At 44.3% G+C, this 14,715-nt stretch overlaps 1 protein-coding gene across 2 annotated transcripts; it reads left to right on the forward strand.

The window, feature by feature from the left end:
* The first annotated feature begins 5,273 nt into the window (after positions 1–5,273).
* Positions 5,274–14,187, forward strand: PDE6H (phosphodiesterase 6H). Of its 2 annotated transcripts, XM_054056745.1 has the most exons (5): positions 5,296–5,422; positions 6,855–7,035; positions 9,831–10,020; positions 10,286–10,326; positions 11,239–14,187. In XM_054056745.1, the coding sequence occupies exons 3-5, from the start codon at positions 9,881–9,883 to the stop codon at positions 11,313–11,315; spliced, it is 258 nt and encodes an 85-aa protein (XP_053912720.1). In that variant the 5' UTR covers positions 5,296–5,422; positions 6,855–7,035; positions 9,831–9,880; the 3' UTR covers positions 11,316–14,187. The 2 variants fall into 2 exon arrangements, with proteins under 2 accessions (XP_009569849.1, XP_053912720.1); XM_009571554.2 differs by lacking the exon at positions 6,855–7,035 and having other exon boundaries at positions 5,274–5,422.
* The last annotated feature ends 528 nt before the right edge of the window (positions 14,188–14,715 follow it).

Genomic DNA, 14,715 nt, shown 5'->3' on the forward strand with positions numbered 1-14,715 from the left:
GGAGCAGGAAGGTCTGCCTCCTCTGCCCATTAGTTGAATGCTCCCAAGGAGAGTGGAGATGCTCCCCAGAAGCAATCATTTCTGTTTGAAAGCCTCAGCTGTTGCATGAAAAAGATCATAATAATGGTGGCAAAAAAAAGCTGAACTGAATGTGATTGCACAGCAGTGCTTTTATCTGGTAGGAGGAGGAAGGAAGAGTGTGCCTGTAGCATGGTGTGAAAGCCATAGGAAGACATGTATCCCCTTAAGAAGAAGAAAGAAATATTTTACCAAAATGTTTTAGAAGAGCCTTTCTTTATTGGTCTGCTGGTTGCCAAGGAGAAAGAATTGATCATTCAGAAAAAAAAGATGAGAAAAGGAGCTGTCAGGGAAGAAGACGTCTGGAGATGACTTTTGTTCAGTTTCTCCTTCTTCTTTGCCCAGTGACACCAATCATTTTCTTTGCTATTTTAAATGAAAAAATGTTGTGGAATTTATCTAATTTCCATTTAAATAAAAACACCTTCTTGCAGTCCCCTTCCCTTCCCTTTCCTCCTTCTTTTTTTTTTAAAAACAAGGCAGTATTACTTCTCTGTTTAATGCAATGTGTGATCACTTTCAGTGGGTGCTAGTGGATTTTTTAATCAGTGTTCACAAGTATATGGCATGTATTTCATACAGAAGAAATAAATTATAGGGGAAAAAAACATCTAAGGAAAACCCTTGAGACAATACGGTAGAAACTGTGTTATTCCGGTACATTCTGAAGAACAATCCCATTCTCTGTGTTCTGGCAGTCACATAGATAACAAGATCAACTTACCTGGGTTTGATCAAAAAATGGAAAAAATGTTATGTCATAGTTCAGTACATTAATGTTGAGCTTGTTCTGTACATGGCATTCAGGAGAAGACTAACCTTATAAAAGAAAAAACAGTTGTGGGCAGAGTGAAAACAGGGAAGAGATTAAACCTTTTAAAATGACCTAACAAACTCAATCCCATTGCAGCACCACCCGCAGCCTGGATGCAGACATTAGGCAAAGTTAGTACACAGGAAGGGCTCTCACTAATGTTATTGCTTTCTCATGGGGCAACTCAGCAATGCACAGAGAGGACACTCTTAAACAGTGAATCACAAAGAAGTACTGTCTGAGTATTTTGTGTTGTACCACCAAGCACATCAAACTCCACAGCAGATTTCTTGATGGCTTGGTTTCATCAGCAGGTCTATGACCTTTCTGTCCATCAGCTTCCATATTTACAAATAGGGATGATGAAAATTTAGCTTTGTGCTTTGAGATATGTGGGTGATAAGAGCTACCTGAAAAAGAATGGACTCATTCTGGTTTTCCTTTTGTTTTTGTCAATCAGAGAAAAGTTCATGTAAGTTAATAAAATTATACCACAGTAGCAGTCTTCTGAGTATGAGATAGTAAGTCTTGGTTAACTGTTCCAAGAAAGGCCAGACTCACTGCTCAGAAGAAAATGTAACTCTCCGGTAACTAATTAAGTGTATGACGGGCTACATGGATTTTATATCATCTGCTATAAAAAGCCCCAGCATCTCCTAAATTATCGGTGCCTGAAAGCCTAGGGCCTGTAATGATCTTCTGACATGCAGAAATTGAGCACCGTTGGCTGAATGGGAAAAGCAGGGACTTCATTTTTCCTGGGGAAGCCTTGTAAATGGCTTTTTGGCTTGCGGTCTTACATCTCCGGTGCCTCCTAGTTTCTGAAACATACAGGGCCATTGCTGATAGTTCAGCTAAATCTTGCAGCTTGATTTATGTTACCTTAAAGGACCCTTTTCTCCAGACTGAGCATGGAAACCTCTCTCAGGAGCAGTGGAAAAAACAGACTTCAGCCTCTTTAATCTCTGCCCAATCGCCAGAGCAGCCTCCAGTGCATGAGTGGAAGTGAGAACTGAGACCAGGCTCTTTTGCAAGCTGTTGTATCCAGCAGCAGGCACAGATTCCCTAAGTCAGCACACTCTGTTTATTGCAGACTTTTCTAGATGCTCAATACTGACACCGGCATAGTGGTGCATGATTTCCTGAAGGAAGAGCAGTAAAAGCCTCCATGAGGGTGCCACCATCTTTGACGGACTGATTTGCATGTATTCAGACAGCTAATTTGCACGGGACAAAGCCCAAACCTCTATAATTATTGTTATATGTTTCTCTTTTTTTCACTAGCACAAATGACAGACAGTTTAGAAAAATGGTGAGCATTGGGGAAGGAGGGTTACAGTATGCAAATCTTCCTTTGCCAGCACTGTGGTACACTGAGTTTCTCACAAAAATACTATTGACGTGACAAACTCACCGACCTTCCACAAGACAAATAAACAATCTTATTCTAAATCAAAGTCCTGACACTGTCCTTCTTTTGCTAGGAATTCAGACATTTGGTAAGCTGTCTGTTTGCAAGGGGGAAAATAAGGTTTAGCTGCAGATGCCTGGGAAATTCCCTGCTCATTTCCAGCCAGGTATGCCTGTGTGGCAAGTGATAAAGCTCTATTAATAAGCCACAAAATCTCCCAAGTACCTGGCACAAGCTTGGAAAGATATGTTTCAGAAGAGTTGTTGTGGTCCATGCCAGCCACAGCTGCATCCTTGAGCCTGTGCCTCATCTGGGATTTCCTCCCACAGTCCCATGAGCTCAGCCAACCCCTGGAAAAATCACTGTCTTGTAAACTTATGTTTTCTTTGTCATTCAAGTGAGCTGCTATTTTGGGTATGACTACAGTTACCATAGCTACACTAGCTCATAAATAGGGTCAGAAATCTTGGAGATGTTTTTAAGTGACTCCTTGGAACAGGGAATAATCTGGCCAGAGCTAATGAAGCTCACGCATGTTCCTTTGGGACTACGGGGACTCCACTTTTGCTACCACTTGGGCCCCACAGCTTTTGGTGCAGCTCTAGTCTGGATCCCGTGGCAAATGATGTGGCCCGAAAGCCTGGCACTGTCTTTCCGGGGGCCAGGAGAGGAAGAGTCTGGGAAGGGGCAGGGAAGTAAAGGGATTGGGTACTTGGTCCCTAGGCAGAAATCATCATCCATCTGGGGTGGCAGCTGGGCACCAACTCAAAGCTGTCACCTGTTGCTTTGCAAAGGACCCACACATACGCATCCCCACAAAACAAATGTCATACACTTTGTGAGGGGAAGGAGAGAGGAAGAACGAGACCGTGAAACAACCAGATAATCATGGGAGATAAGAAAGAACATGATAAGCTATTTAGAGATTTTCTGCCACATTTTGTCAGTGGCCAAAAAATAGCTTGATGTGATACCATGGAAATTTTTCTTCCCACATGTCCGCTTTTGTTAAAGAGAATTTAATCAGATTTCATTGGAAAAACAAGAAAATAGATGGGGCATTTTGAAAGCAAACAGCCTGAAAAAAAAAATGTAAATTTTTATGTTGCAGCAGAGAGGAATAGGGGGTTATAGAGCTGATTTCTCTGTCAATTTTACCTACACAGAAGAAGGCAGAAGGGAGGGGGAGCCCCTGGAAACCTGTCTGCACCAGATGGAGGCATGGGAATGAGCAGCAGGGATGGGAGTGGAGTCTGCTGCCAGCAGGCTGCACCTCTTTATATCTGCACAAGCAGGTCCCTGCCCACAGTAATCACTTCTGCTGTCAGGAGCTGCTGAGCGCAATCAGTCTCGTGCATTTGTGTACAAGCTGTAGTCATCACAGGGAAGAGACAATGCCAACACAATTCTGACCCCATCCTCTTCCTTGTGCCTAGAAATTATTGCTCAAGCCTACAAAGCTGGGTGATCATCCTCAAACACATGGGAATGCTAAGCATGTTTGCTGCTTCTTTGCTAGATTGAAAGCCCCTTGGCTGCATCCAGGATTTACTTCCCAGCTTCTCTGTGTCCTCAAGGTCTAGGACGGTATTGATTTTTTAAATGTAAGCTAAGTCTCACTGAGGGATTTATCTCATCTAACTTCAGCCATCTGAAAAGTCAGAACCTTCAGCTCTGGGGCCCTTTCTCAATACCATAGCAGTGCTGGACCAGTCCCCGCTGCCAGGGTCTGTCATGTCCCTTCTTGGTCACATAGAGTCACACCTCCAGCTAGCATAGCTGCCCAAAAATCGTCTCCTCCAGCCTCACCCCAAGATGAAGTCCATCTGTCACTACACAAAACCATACCTCTGTTTCGTTCTGCCCCTGTACAGCCCCGATGCTCCTTGTGCAGCTCCTTCTGGATCATTTCCATCCCTGCCAACCCTGATCTTGTAAGGCTGATGCTCAGCGAGGGTGAGTGAGTGGAGCCTCACCAGAGCCAATGGACCAAGGAGGATCATTATGTTGCCCTGTGGTTATGCCTTGAGCCACTGAGCTTTAGCCCATAGCTGAGGAGATGTGCTGTTGCAGATAAGGGTGAGGAAGATCTTCCAGCACCTTCTAGCAAGGCCCTGGACCTTCTCTTTTCACCCTGAGATTCCTCCTACTTTTTCCACATCTCTGACATTGGTCTCCCAGGAAGTCACAACAGGCTTTTGAAACACACTGGAGATACAAAGCCCCTGAAAATACAGTGTGCATTACCATCCACAGAGTTTTGTTGGGTTGGTGTTTGGGCTGATGCACCACCTCTTTCCTTTCTCAGACAGAACCCTCACAGTAGTGATACTGCCAGCACTCATAGGTGACCTAGCTGTTACTCTCAGCCCAGCATCTCAGGTCTCAGAGGCAACATGCCACCCCACTGGCTGGCCAGCCATATGTAACAGAAAGGTTTTCCCTTCTTCCCTCGCCATTCCATCTGCTGGATGCAGCTAAATATTCACTGCAACCCTACACAGCATCTCAGCAGCATTTCCTATTGCTCCCTTGGGTGGACTCAGCCCTTTCTGCACCAGGCTGACTGCATGCACCACTCTCTCAGGTGCACCTTGACCCCTGCAGCACCACTGAGAAGTTTGCTGGAAGCCTCTTAATGTGTTCACCACCTCCCCCCCCCCCCCCCCCCCCCATCCGAAAGGGGGATGATTAGGACAAACTCCTCCCTTCCCTGCATGTGTGGGCATGTGAGAGTGTGTGTGTGTTTTTTTTCACAAGCAACAGCATCACTCAAAGGGCAGGTAATTTCCTTATTCCTCTCTGCTTCTCCAGAGTTTTCCTTCCAGGAACTCCAGAGAACCCACAACTTCTTCTTGCAGAAAGGGGCACATCACCCCTCACAAGCACGTGAAGGCTCTGCTGCTCCCCAGACCTTGCTGGAGCTGTGCCCGCACAGTGCCAGGATCACAGGGCTCCCCACATGTCCCCTCCTCCCCATGCAAGGACCCGCCCATGATTGGTGCCCTGATGTCACCTGGTGGCAGGGTATATCTGGAGGAGAAAGAACACCTCAAAACCCTTTCTACACAGGCTGGTGGACGGGAGTTGAATGATTTGCAAGAAGAGCCCTTGGCACTGTAAGTATTTCCCAGGAGCTCAAAGCAATAACAAGGGTGGCGGGGGGATGAAAGAAGAACTGGCTGCAAAACTCAGAGGAGAGAAAAGTCCTGATAAAATCCTGAGGGGGCAGAAATTTGGATGTTTCTATTTGGAGAGCATGAACAGACTCAGTAGCTAAGACAGGGAGTTGTGGTTTGTGAGTGGTCATTTTCTATTTCTTCTATCATTAAGGCAAGTGCTGCAGTGGTGGTTTGTCTCAAAGCTCCCTGGCTGCGTAAGCAAGTTTGCCCTTTGCAGGGCCACTCAATTTCTTATGCAGGACAGCCCTTGGCTGGGGCTCTCTGGCACTCCCTTGACTTGTGTCTTCAGCTGGCTGAGCCTGCGGGTGAAAATTGCCACAGTGCTCCTGAGGGGTAGTTGAGTGATGCAGGTGAGGTTTCCTGCCCCAGTGCCCAGCCACCTGTGCAGGGCACATGGGTGGGAAGTTTATACTCTGTGATGTACCTCCAGTGCTACCAAATCTCTTCTTCCAACTGGGATAGTCTTTCCAATGATCTCCATCTAAGAAGTAGTTGTGGGAATATAGTTCTACTTGAAATGAGTTTCTGTCTTTGAGTGTATCCTCTTTCTTGGTCTTAAAACTGCTGATAGAATGAAAGGTCTGAGATCCTGTGTAAAACACTGGATCAGGAAGGGCTGAACCTGCATGGACTTTTCCCATCACTGTGATTAGCCAGCTCAAGCAACTGCAACTGGAGCTGTGAAACTCCTCACAGGCATCTTGCAGTGGATAATATTCACCCAATGAAAGCTTGGCTGCAAGGATGGTGATAGTGGCTCTCATGAAGTCAAGAGTTAAGCACGCAAAAACCCCATCAAAAGGAATATAAAAACAAGGGTATTTCCTCTTGGATGTCACCTTCAATTCACGTGTATGGAGGGCCACAGCTCGTGGGGATTCTGTGTCTGACATCACTGAAGCAGTGTGAAGGCAAGTGCATATGGAGAAGCCTATATTTCTGGAGGTTCCAGACAGCGGAAGATGAGATCCTACACTGGATCTCCCTGAAGAAGGTCAAATGAGGCATCTGCATTATCAGCCAGGGAAATTTTCCATAGAGAATTGAAGATAAACGAGGAGGCTGATTAAAGAATCAGCACTTATTGGTCGTATTTGAGCCTCTTTAAGTTCAAAGAAAACTAAAAGAAGGATGATTAACCTGGCCAGCAACCCAGAGACGGGATATCTGACGCAACTGAGATAAGCCCATTACAGTGTATTAGGTATAATTAGCATTCGGACGCAAGAAAAGCTCTTACCCAGAGGATTAAAACCCTGGACTGAGCAGAAGTGCTGTCAGGGACGATTAAGTAACACCTTGTCAGAGGAGGGGGCAGAGGAAGTGCATGGAAGAACATCTTGTTCCTTACCAGCCTTTGCATCCACAGCCATCAGCGCTCACCAAGGGACAGCATCCCGGTGCCAGGAGAAGCAGAAGAACTTTGGCAGCCCAGGAAGCACTCAAAGGAGTCAGCATAGCTCTTGCAGAAGTCTAGAAGAGACTCAGTGTCATCAAACATTTGTTGAGCCATCTGGCTGGTGTGTACCAAGGACTATCCAAGTACCCAGGTACGGGGAAAGACTGGGAAATGCCCCTGGGAAGCTGCTGTGGGCATTTAATCCACATTTGTAATCCTGGGGTTCCTGCCCCTCTGTGTCTGGCTATGCACAGGGGAAGCTGGTTCCCAAGATGTGGGAACTGAGGCTGCTCCCATGCTGTGGGGAATGGCCCTAGCGTGAACGGAGATATCTTTGCCTGCATGGGAAGGCAGCTTGATTCCTACTGCAAGATGGATGCTGTGATGTGATATTAAGGTTTCTTGCCATTCTTTGCATTTTTTTTTGGTGATGTGTGGAGAGAACAAACAGAGGGAGGAAAGAGGTTACAATTGTCTCTTTTAGTTTCATGGAGTACTCTTTCTTGCATTCATGCAGGTGAGATGGTGGAATGTGATTTGGGCAGATCCTATTTGCTGCCAGATCCTGAGTTATTGAGTAGCTGGCAGGTAGATACAACTATTTCAGACTGAAAAGAAAACTTAAAGGACTGAGTCTGTCAGCTATTTCTCTGTTGAGAGAAGGCCAGGGGCAGGACATGGATTCAAGGAAGTAAGAATTGACCCTCAAAGATGTTTTTGTGGTTAAGGTATCATGCTGGCAGACAGCAGGGATTGGTGAAGCAGGGCAGGAACTCATTTGGAGATGGACTTCAAATGTGTCTTACAAGTTTTGAATCTCATTCCAAAGGGTTGGAAATCTGTTAGCCAGTTTGTTTCTTCTGTTATACTTTTGGGAGCAGCCCTTGAGAGGGTTGTGAAGTGTCTTGGCATGTCAGATGAACATGGTGCTTAGAAGTGAGTGTGTGTCTCTTGTAGTTCAGAAGGGGTATCTAGCACTGACACAGACACCCTATTAATGAGAACTGCAGCTGAGGCAGAGGTGTAAATCTATACTTTGAGGGATTAGCAGACATGCCATGGAGCAATTTTCCGATGAAAAGCAGCTTGTAGGACAGTACAATCTGAATTCCTCACTGGTCCTGAGTAACAGTGAGGCACCAAATTCTTTCTTTGGTTTGCAGCCAAACTGCCTTCATCTCTCAGTTTGGCCCTAAAAAACTATGAGTTGAAAGATTTTGTATGTCCTTCCAGCTGTGCAGTTCAGGTCATACCCATCACTGCACTTCCATTGCCATTCCGTGAAAGATGAAGGTGACAGTGCTTGCCTGTCCTGCCACCATGCTGTGAGGATAAAGCTGTAAACTGGGCCATTGTTCAGATGCCGCAATGATGGCAGCCAAATAACTAACTTCCACAATTTGAGCTGATCTCTCTGTTTGTGGGCACAGTGTGTGCTTAGGAAGCATTGTGTTACAGGCAGGGGAATAGCATCTGTGCACACTTCAGCTGCAGACACAACCATCTGCTACTCCATTTGGGGCTGTTGGAGCCTGTCCAGTCTACTGCTTGGGATATTGCAGCTGAGACGGGAGCCCAGCTACAAGCAAGAGAAGAACAAGCATGCCTGTAGGTGCTATCGTTAGGATCCATCCTACTGCCAGAAAAGATGTCAGAGGTGAAGTATTCTCAGACTACGACAGATACAGAAACACAGCTCTTCTTCTTGCACTGATGTGGAAGTGACACAGGAGGATTGTTTGGATGGTCTTTCCCCTTGCATCTCAGGCTTTGCTTTCCATCACTCTGGCTATTTCAAGGCTGCCAAAGACAGGAACTGTCTTCAGACTAAGAAAAAATATATATACTTGTCTTCGATGACATTTATAGCCCTGACATTAAAAGTCCAGAGTGTCACTGCAGGTGATGTTGGGGATTAAGCCAGAGCACTATGATGACATAATGAGATTAGTCTTTAGTACCAAATCATGAAGTTAATTCCATTACCAATTCCATCAGCTTGGCTGTGAAGGAACAAACACCTGAAGATAGGAGTTATGTAATGGTCATGAGGAAGAATGTGATTTCAAGGAGGGGAGAAAAAGTTGGCAGTTATTTATGTTCCATAAATCCACTTGGTCCAACCATTCTAGCATACTAATTAGCACAAAATTTAATGAAGGACTGGAAGCTCCCCCTGGGTACTGGTGAAAGTTACTACTGTCCTCTCTGGGAAGGAAGCAAAGGGCTCTGAGTGCAGCAGTTCTGACCTCTGAGGCAGGAGAGGTGCCTCCAGCACAAAAATTGCTCCCTGATAACTATTTAGCCCCTGTGAAATGGAGCTTGGCTAATGTGCAGTGTGGTGCAGAAGAGGTCAATGCATGTAATATAATGCTTAAAAATACCAAAATGGGAATATCCTGGGGAAAGTCATGGGCTTTGCTCTCCTGTATCCTGAGAAATTAACATCTGTCTAAAAGAGAGACTCCAGTGTTTTGCCTTAACTTTCTTTACAATCTTTTAAACATCCTGTACTAATTCCCCTAAGCTTGGTATTGACAAACATGAGGCCTTAATTACAGCTGCACCCAGTCTAAGGGCCTATGTATTTCAGCATCTCATCTCCATTGGTGTCCAAAAGAGACTGCATAGGCACAAGCGTAATAACAGGTGAGGTATACAATGAAATTTCCCAAGGACAGTATATTTATCTAGGCCCTAAGTGTGTCTTTGTGGCTTTTACTAGTCTTATACTGAACTAGTCCTCATCTCGAGTGTTCTTGGTATCCTAATTCAAGTCTGCTGGATGAAAGGCAGTGCTATCCTGCTTACTTTCTAAGTCATACAATCTTTCTTTATGTTTAGTATCTTTAGCTTTAATCCTGTCACAATTCTACTTTCCGTAATTCTGTCACCTGACTATTGATACATAGAAATGATAAGAATAGTGTTACTGTTATCTTTCAGACAGAGGGATCTGACAGAGGTGTGTGCCTGCCACACGCAGCAGCCCAGCAATGAGTGAGAACCCACCCGCCAATCTCAGCACTGGAGAAGGTGCAACTGGTCCCACTACACCACGCAAAGGACCTCCCAAGTTTAAGCAGAGGCAGACAAGGCAGTTCAAGAGCAAGCCTCCTAAAAAAGGAGTAAAAGGGTAAGGGCATTTTGGAGAGAAAAGAAACTATGCCAGTTGGATGGCTCCCCACTGCCAAGCTGGGCTCCTGTGGTACTCTCTTTTCTTGGTCAAGGAGCCAGGAGTCTTCCCCCTGCTCACTGGTATCCTCAGCTCTCCCACCTGAAGCTTCCCCTTCTTGTATGCTGTCCACCTACACTTCTCATTCCCTGACTAGGGGTTCAAGGCAGCACCCTTTTCCTGTGTATTGCTGGCCCAAACTCAGCCTTGCTCTTCTCTTCCCTAGGTTTGGAGATGACATCCCAGGCATGGAAGGACTGGGCACAGGTAAGCACTGCAGGATGTTTTTGTGCTGTCCTGCTTTAAACACATGCACGATCATGCTTCAGCACAGGCGAGGGCTATCTGGAGTGGTCTTTGTCTCTCTGGCCTCTTTGCAGCTCTTAAAGTATCCAGATAAGGCTAGTACTCCTTCTGCAAGATTCCATGGTCATTCTTATGCTTATGTAAACCGCAAGACAGAAAGACTATTTAGCTGCGCTTCAATTTCTGAATACTTCCATTTGGCTGCAAATGTCCTTGTTTGTCTTTGTTTTCTGCTAATATTCTGGCTAAGAATTTCAGCAGAATGATGTTCTCAAAGAAATACCAAATCCTGAACTATTAATACCAAAAATCACAGGAACTAGATCCCAGCTGGTTAAGTATTTATGTCACCACCAGAATCCTAATTTTAAGAATTTTATGCACCCATCTGGAACTGAGAAACAGGCACTGGCTGAGCTGTAGCCTGTCAGAATTTCTTAGTTATCAATACAACTGCACCTGTCAATGAGTTATGTTGTAGACCAAATTATTCAGCATCTGTTTTAAGATTACACATCTTCAAGGAGATCACAGTTTGGCTACAGGTAGTTTATACGAATAGGAGAAACTACATAAACAGAATTAATTTTCACACCAGACTAGACATAAATTGAAGAGATTATAGGAAATGCTGGTTTGCTTTTGCTCACAGATGAAGATGGCAGAGGAGAAAATACACTGATCTAGTTTACTCTGATAGGTACTACCATATTTTAAGAACTCATCTGCTCATTTAACCTTCAAGAAGAATCTCATTCTTGTTGTTCTTCCCGTCTCTAGTGTTTCCTGAGTACATCAGCCTTTCTACTAATACAAAAGAAATCCAAGAAATGCAATGATCAGAACTCATTTCTCATTCTCTCTCCTTTGCAGATATCACAGTGATTTGCCCATGGGAAGCTTTCAGCCATCTGGAACTGCATGAGCTGGCCCAGTTCGGGATCATCTAAGGTGCCAGCATTTCTATTGGTGTCACCTGGTGACTCCACAAATACTAGGATGGTCTTCATCACCTTTGACACTTATTTTTGGCTCTTAACATCCACATGCTCATGAGCTGGGTGGTTTTGTAAGAGCTAGTTATAAGAAAGTCCTTTGCAGATTAATTTGGCAAAGAAGTTATTCAGGAGCCTGAACAGACCTCATGCTCCATGTGATGAAACTACTGAAAAATGTCTTAATGCCTCCCTGCACCATATCCTCTCTTCTCCCCCTGTCATAGATCTTCAAGTGTATGGAGATAATAGGCTATATTTGAACTTTTCCCTTGGTTAATTTTTCCCTTTGTTAGCTGAGATACCGTGTGCATGGGTGTGCATGTATGTCCAGACCTAATTATATCAAGCCTGTTCAATTCTCTTTCTTACCTCCCTGACAGCTTTCTATATAAGATTTTCATGGGTACGTCTTCTTGTTCTCTAGGTCATCAATTAGTTGCTGAGTGTATATCTGTAAAAAGATGGTTCATAGTTACCACTCCAGACATTAGACTGTTTTTACGTGGAAGGAAACGGTTCCCCAGAGGTTCATCTTAAGGAATCTGCTGCTAAAATTTATCTCATCAGCAGGAGGGGAAAAGGGCTTGCAAGTGTCTGTGCTGTACTGCCCACCAGCTATGAGACTCTGGCTGTTCTAATAATGTAAAATGAAAATGAGTGTGTCTGAGATCAATAGCTAAGTGAATTAATGCTAGCATTCACTCTTTTTGTGCTCCTAAGTGGCTGGAGTTCCAAAGAAGCAGTACTCCAAATGACATTGTGTTTCCTCTCATTTGATGGGAGGCCCCTGTGTGAAACTTGCACTGTCCCTGTGCTCATACATCTTTACATAAGGCATTCATTCCCCAGGACATATTTGCTGCCAGTTAAGAAGACAGAGAATCATTACAATCTGTCACCAGACAGTGCCAGTAGTCCTGCCTCATCTAGCAGAAGATGCTATTGCGTTAGCTGCTCCCTCTTCCCTGCATTTAGCATGGGGCAAGTCTCCCCTCACACTTCCTGCCCATGAGCAGGAAGGCTTTTTTCTTCATCTCCTTGCAATTTCAGGCTCTGGAGCTTGCCTGGACAAGCAAGCAATGGTGGTCACCCAGGGAGAGATAACAGTAGAGCAGGTGGGGAGGCAGGGGGAGGTTAGGATGCAGGCAAGCATGGAGCAAATCCACTTAACCCTATTGATTTTTGTTTCCTAGTCTCCGGGAGCATGAGTGCTGGTGAGAGGTGAGGCACTCGTAGCCACTTAAAATCTTGAGGAGGGCACCAAGATACCCTGCTGCCCTAGCATTAAGGAAAGGCTTGTTGTTGTTGTTTGGAGGCAAGGAGCAAGCTTGGTTGTAGCTACATAACATTCATAAATGAGGCAGCATTTTTAATCATTGCCTTCAGCTTGACTAGCCTCACTGCATAAGAACTGCCTCCCCCAGCTTATCTTTCCAATGCTGAACATGTTCAAGGGAGCAAGGAGTGATTGTGGAGAGCAGAGCAAATCCTGCCTACAAGATCGATCCCCACGCATAAAGCATTGCTATAAATCCATGACTGTGCTATAGATATCTGCTACTGTTATTCCAGAAATAAAAGCTAGCAGTTTTCATTTAAAATATAGCTTCAGCACCATAAGCTAAAGGAAATTCCTGTTGGCAGTCCAGGGTACAGCTTCCATTATTCAGCACTCCTGCTACCAGAAACAGCAGTAAACCAGCGAGCAGTTCAGAACCGCAACACACTCACAGTGCAGGAGTCATGTACCATTTAGCTAATTGCAGCCCACAGCCATTTCCTTGGGCAGTGGCAGTCTGTCCTTTCCACTTACTCACGGTTTCTCCCACCTTTCTCACCTTTAAGGCTTTTCTTCTTTCCCTCAGTGTTCTTTATTTAGCTTTTAGTTCTATAGTTTTATTTAGCTTTTACTGTAGGGGCTGAGGCTGATTTCTTTTTCTTTTTTTTTTTTTTTTCTTTTTTGAGATCACGTGCTAGCCCTCTCCTTCTCTGTTTAAACGTGAATGTTCCTATGCTAACGTTCTTGCGCTTTCCTTCACATTACCTCATCCAGTAGCACGTGATCCTTATTCTACCTTCTCAGTCCATCCTCTTCTATCTGGGAAAAGACCCATTGGATCCAGTTTTGGATCCTGCATGCTGGCTGCCTCTATTATCATTGAGTTTTCCGTTTTTATAAAGCAGGAGACCAACAAGAGGAGAAAATTTGAATTAGTCCTTTTGCTCCATTTCCTTCCCAAGTGTTGGGAAAGCAGTCCAAAAATAGTAAGATTCTCTGTCAGAAAATACTGGGGTGAAAGCAAAGTTCTCCTTAGCCCAGGGACAGAAGCATTTCAGCAAATAGGAGGGCCCTGGTGTAGTTCCAGATCTAACTGCCATAACCCCAACTCCATTCAGAGAACTACTCCATCCTCCTTCCTAGAGAAGTCCAACAGGAATGTGTGTATATCCCAGCTCTCATGCCTAGCTGATGAGCTGCATCAGAAGATGTTTTTAGTCAACAGATTGTTAGTAATTTTAAAAATAATTTCTTTTCATTGATAGGGATCATATTTGTTCCTTTATGTGTAAAGAATTTTGGGACTTTGAAAAGGAGTCTTAAAACATCCTCATGGTTGCATTCATTGAGGTTTTGATTTTTTTTCTAATGAGCTGTAAGCCCTGAAACTTCCATTTTTCAACGAATGAGAGATGGTTACGGTGCAAGAAAGCAAATATGTTAAAGTAACTTGTTGAAGGATTTCAGTCTATATACATTGTAATATGTTATTCTTTGTTCTTTTACTATAAAAACAAGTCAAAAGCAATAAAAAGTAATAAAAAATGTTTTAAAAATCCAAGTGATGTAGTCTGACTTACTTACAAAACATATCCAGAGATAAGCAGATTGCTTAGCTTTTCCTTCTAAAATCCTTTCCTGATGAAAGCTGTGAAAGCCACTCACGACTATTTGTCTCCAAACAACAGGCAATAAAGATTACCTGTGATATCATCTGAGAAGCAGTTGGTACCCGAGCGATGACTGGTACATTCTCTCAGGTGTAGCACACATGATTTCTTTAGGCCTGAAATCTTTTGGCTCATTCTGTCTTCTGGGACTCTTTATGCAGCAGAGTGTCAGCGTGCTTCTACCCTATAGCAAAAAAAAATGACTGAAATGTGAACGTCACTTAGTTCTGTCTCATTGCTATGACTGTAAGACAGAGGGTGCAAATGCAATCTCCTTTTGCTGCTTGTTGTAGCTGAACTTTCTAAATGTTCCTAGAGGTTTCAAGTTGGTTAGGTTGCTCAGACAGTAGGATCCAGGGCCTCGGCTTAGAGATCTGAGGAACAATAAGTATACGCTCTGAAA

This window comes from Cuculus canorus, chromosome 1 (genome assembly GCF_017976375.1).
Source record: "Cuculus canorus isolate bCucCan1 chromosome 1, bCucCan1.pri, whole genome shotgun sequence".
Classification (NCBI taxonomy): Eukaryota; Metazoa; Chordata; class Aves; order Cuculiformes; family Cuculidae; genus Cuculus; species Cuculus canorus.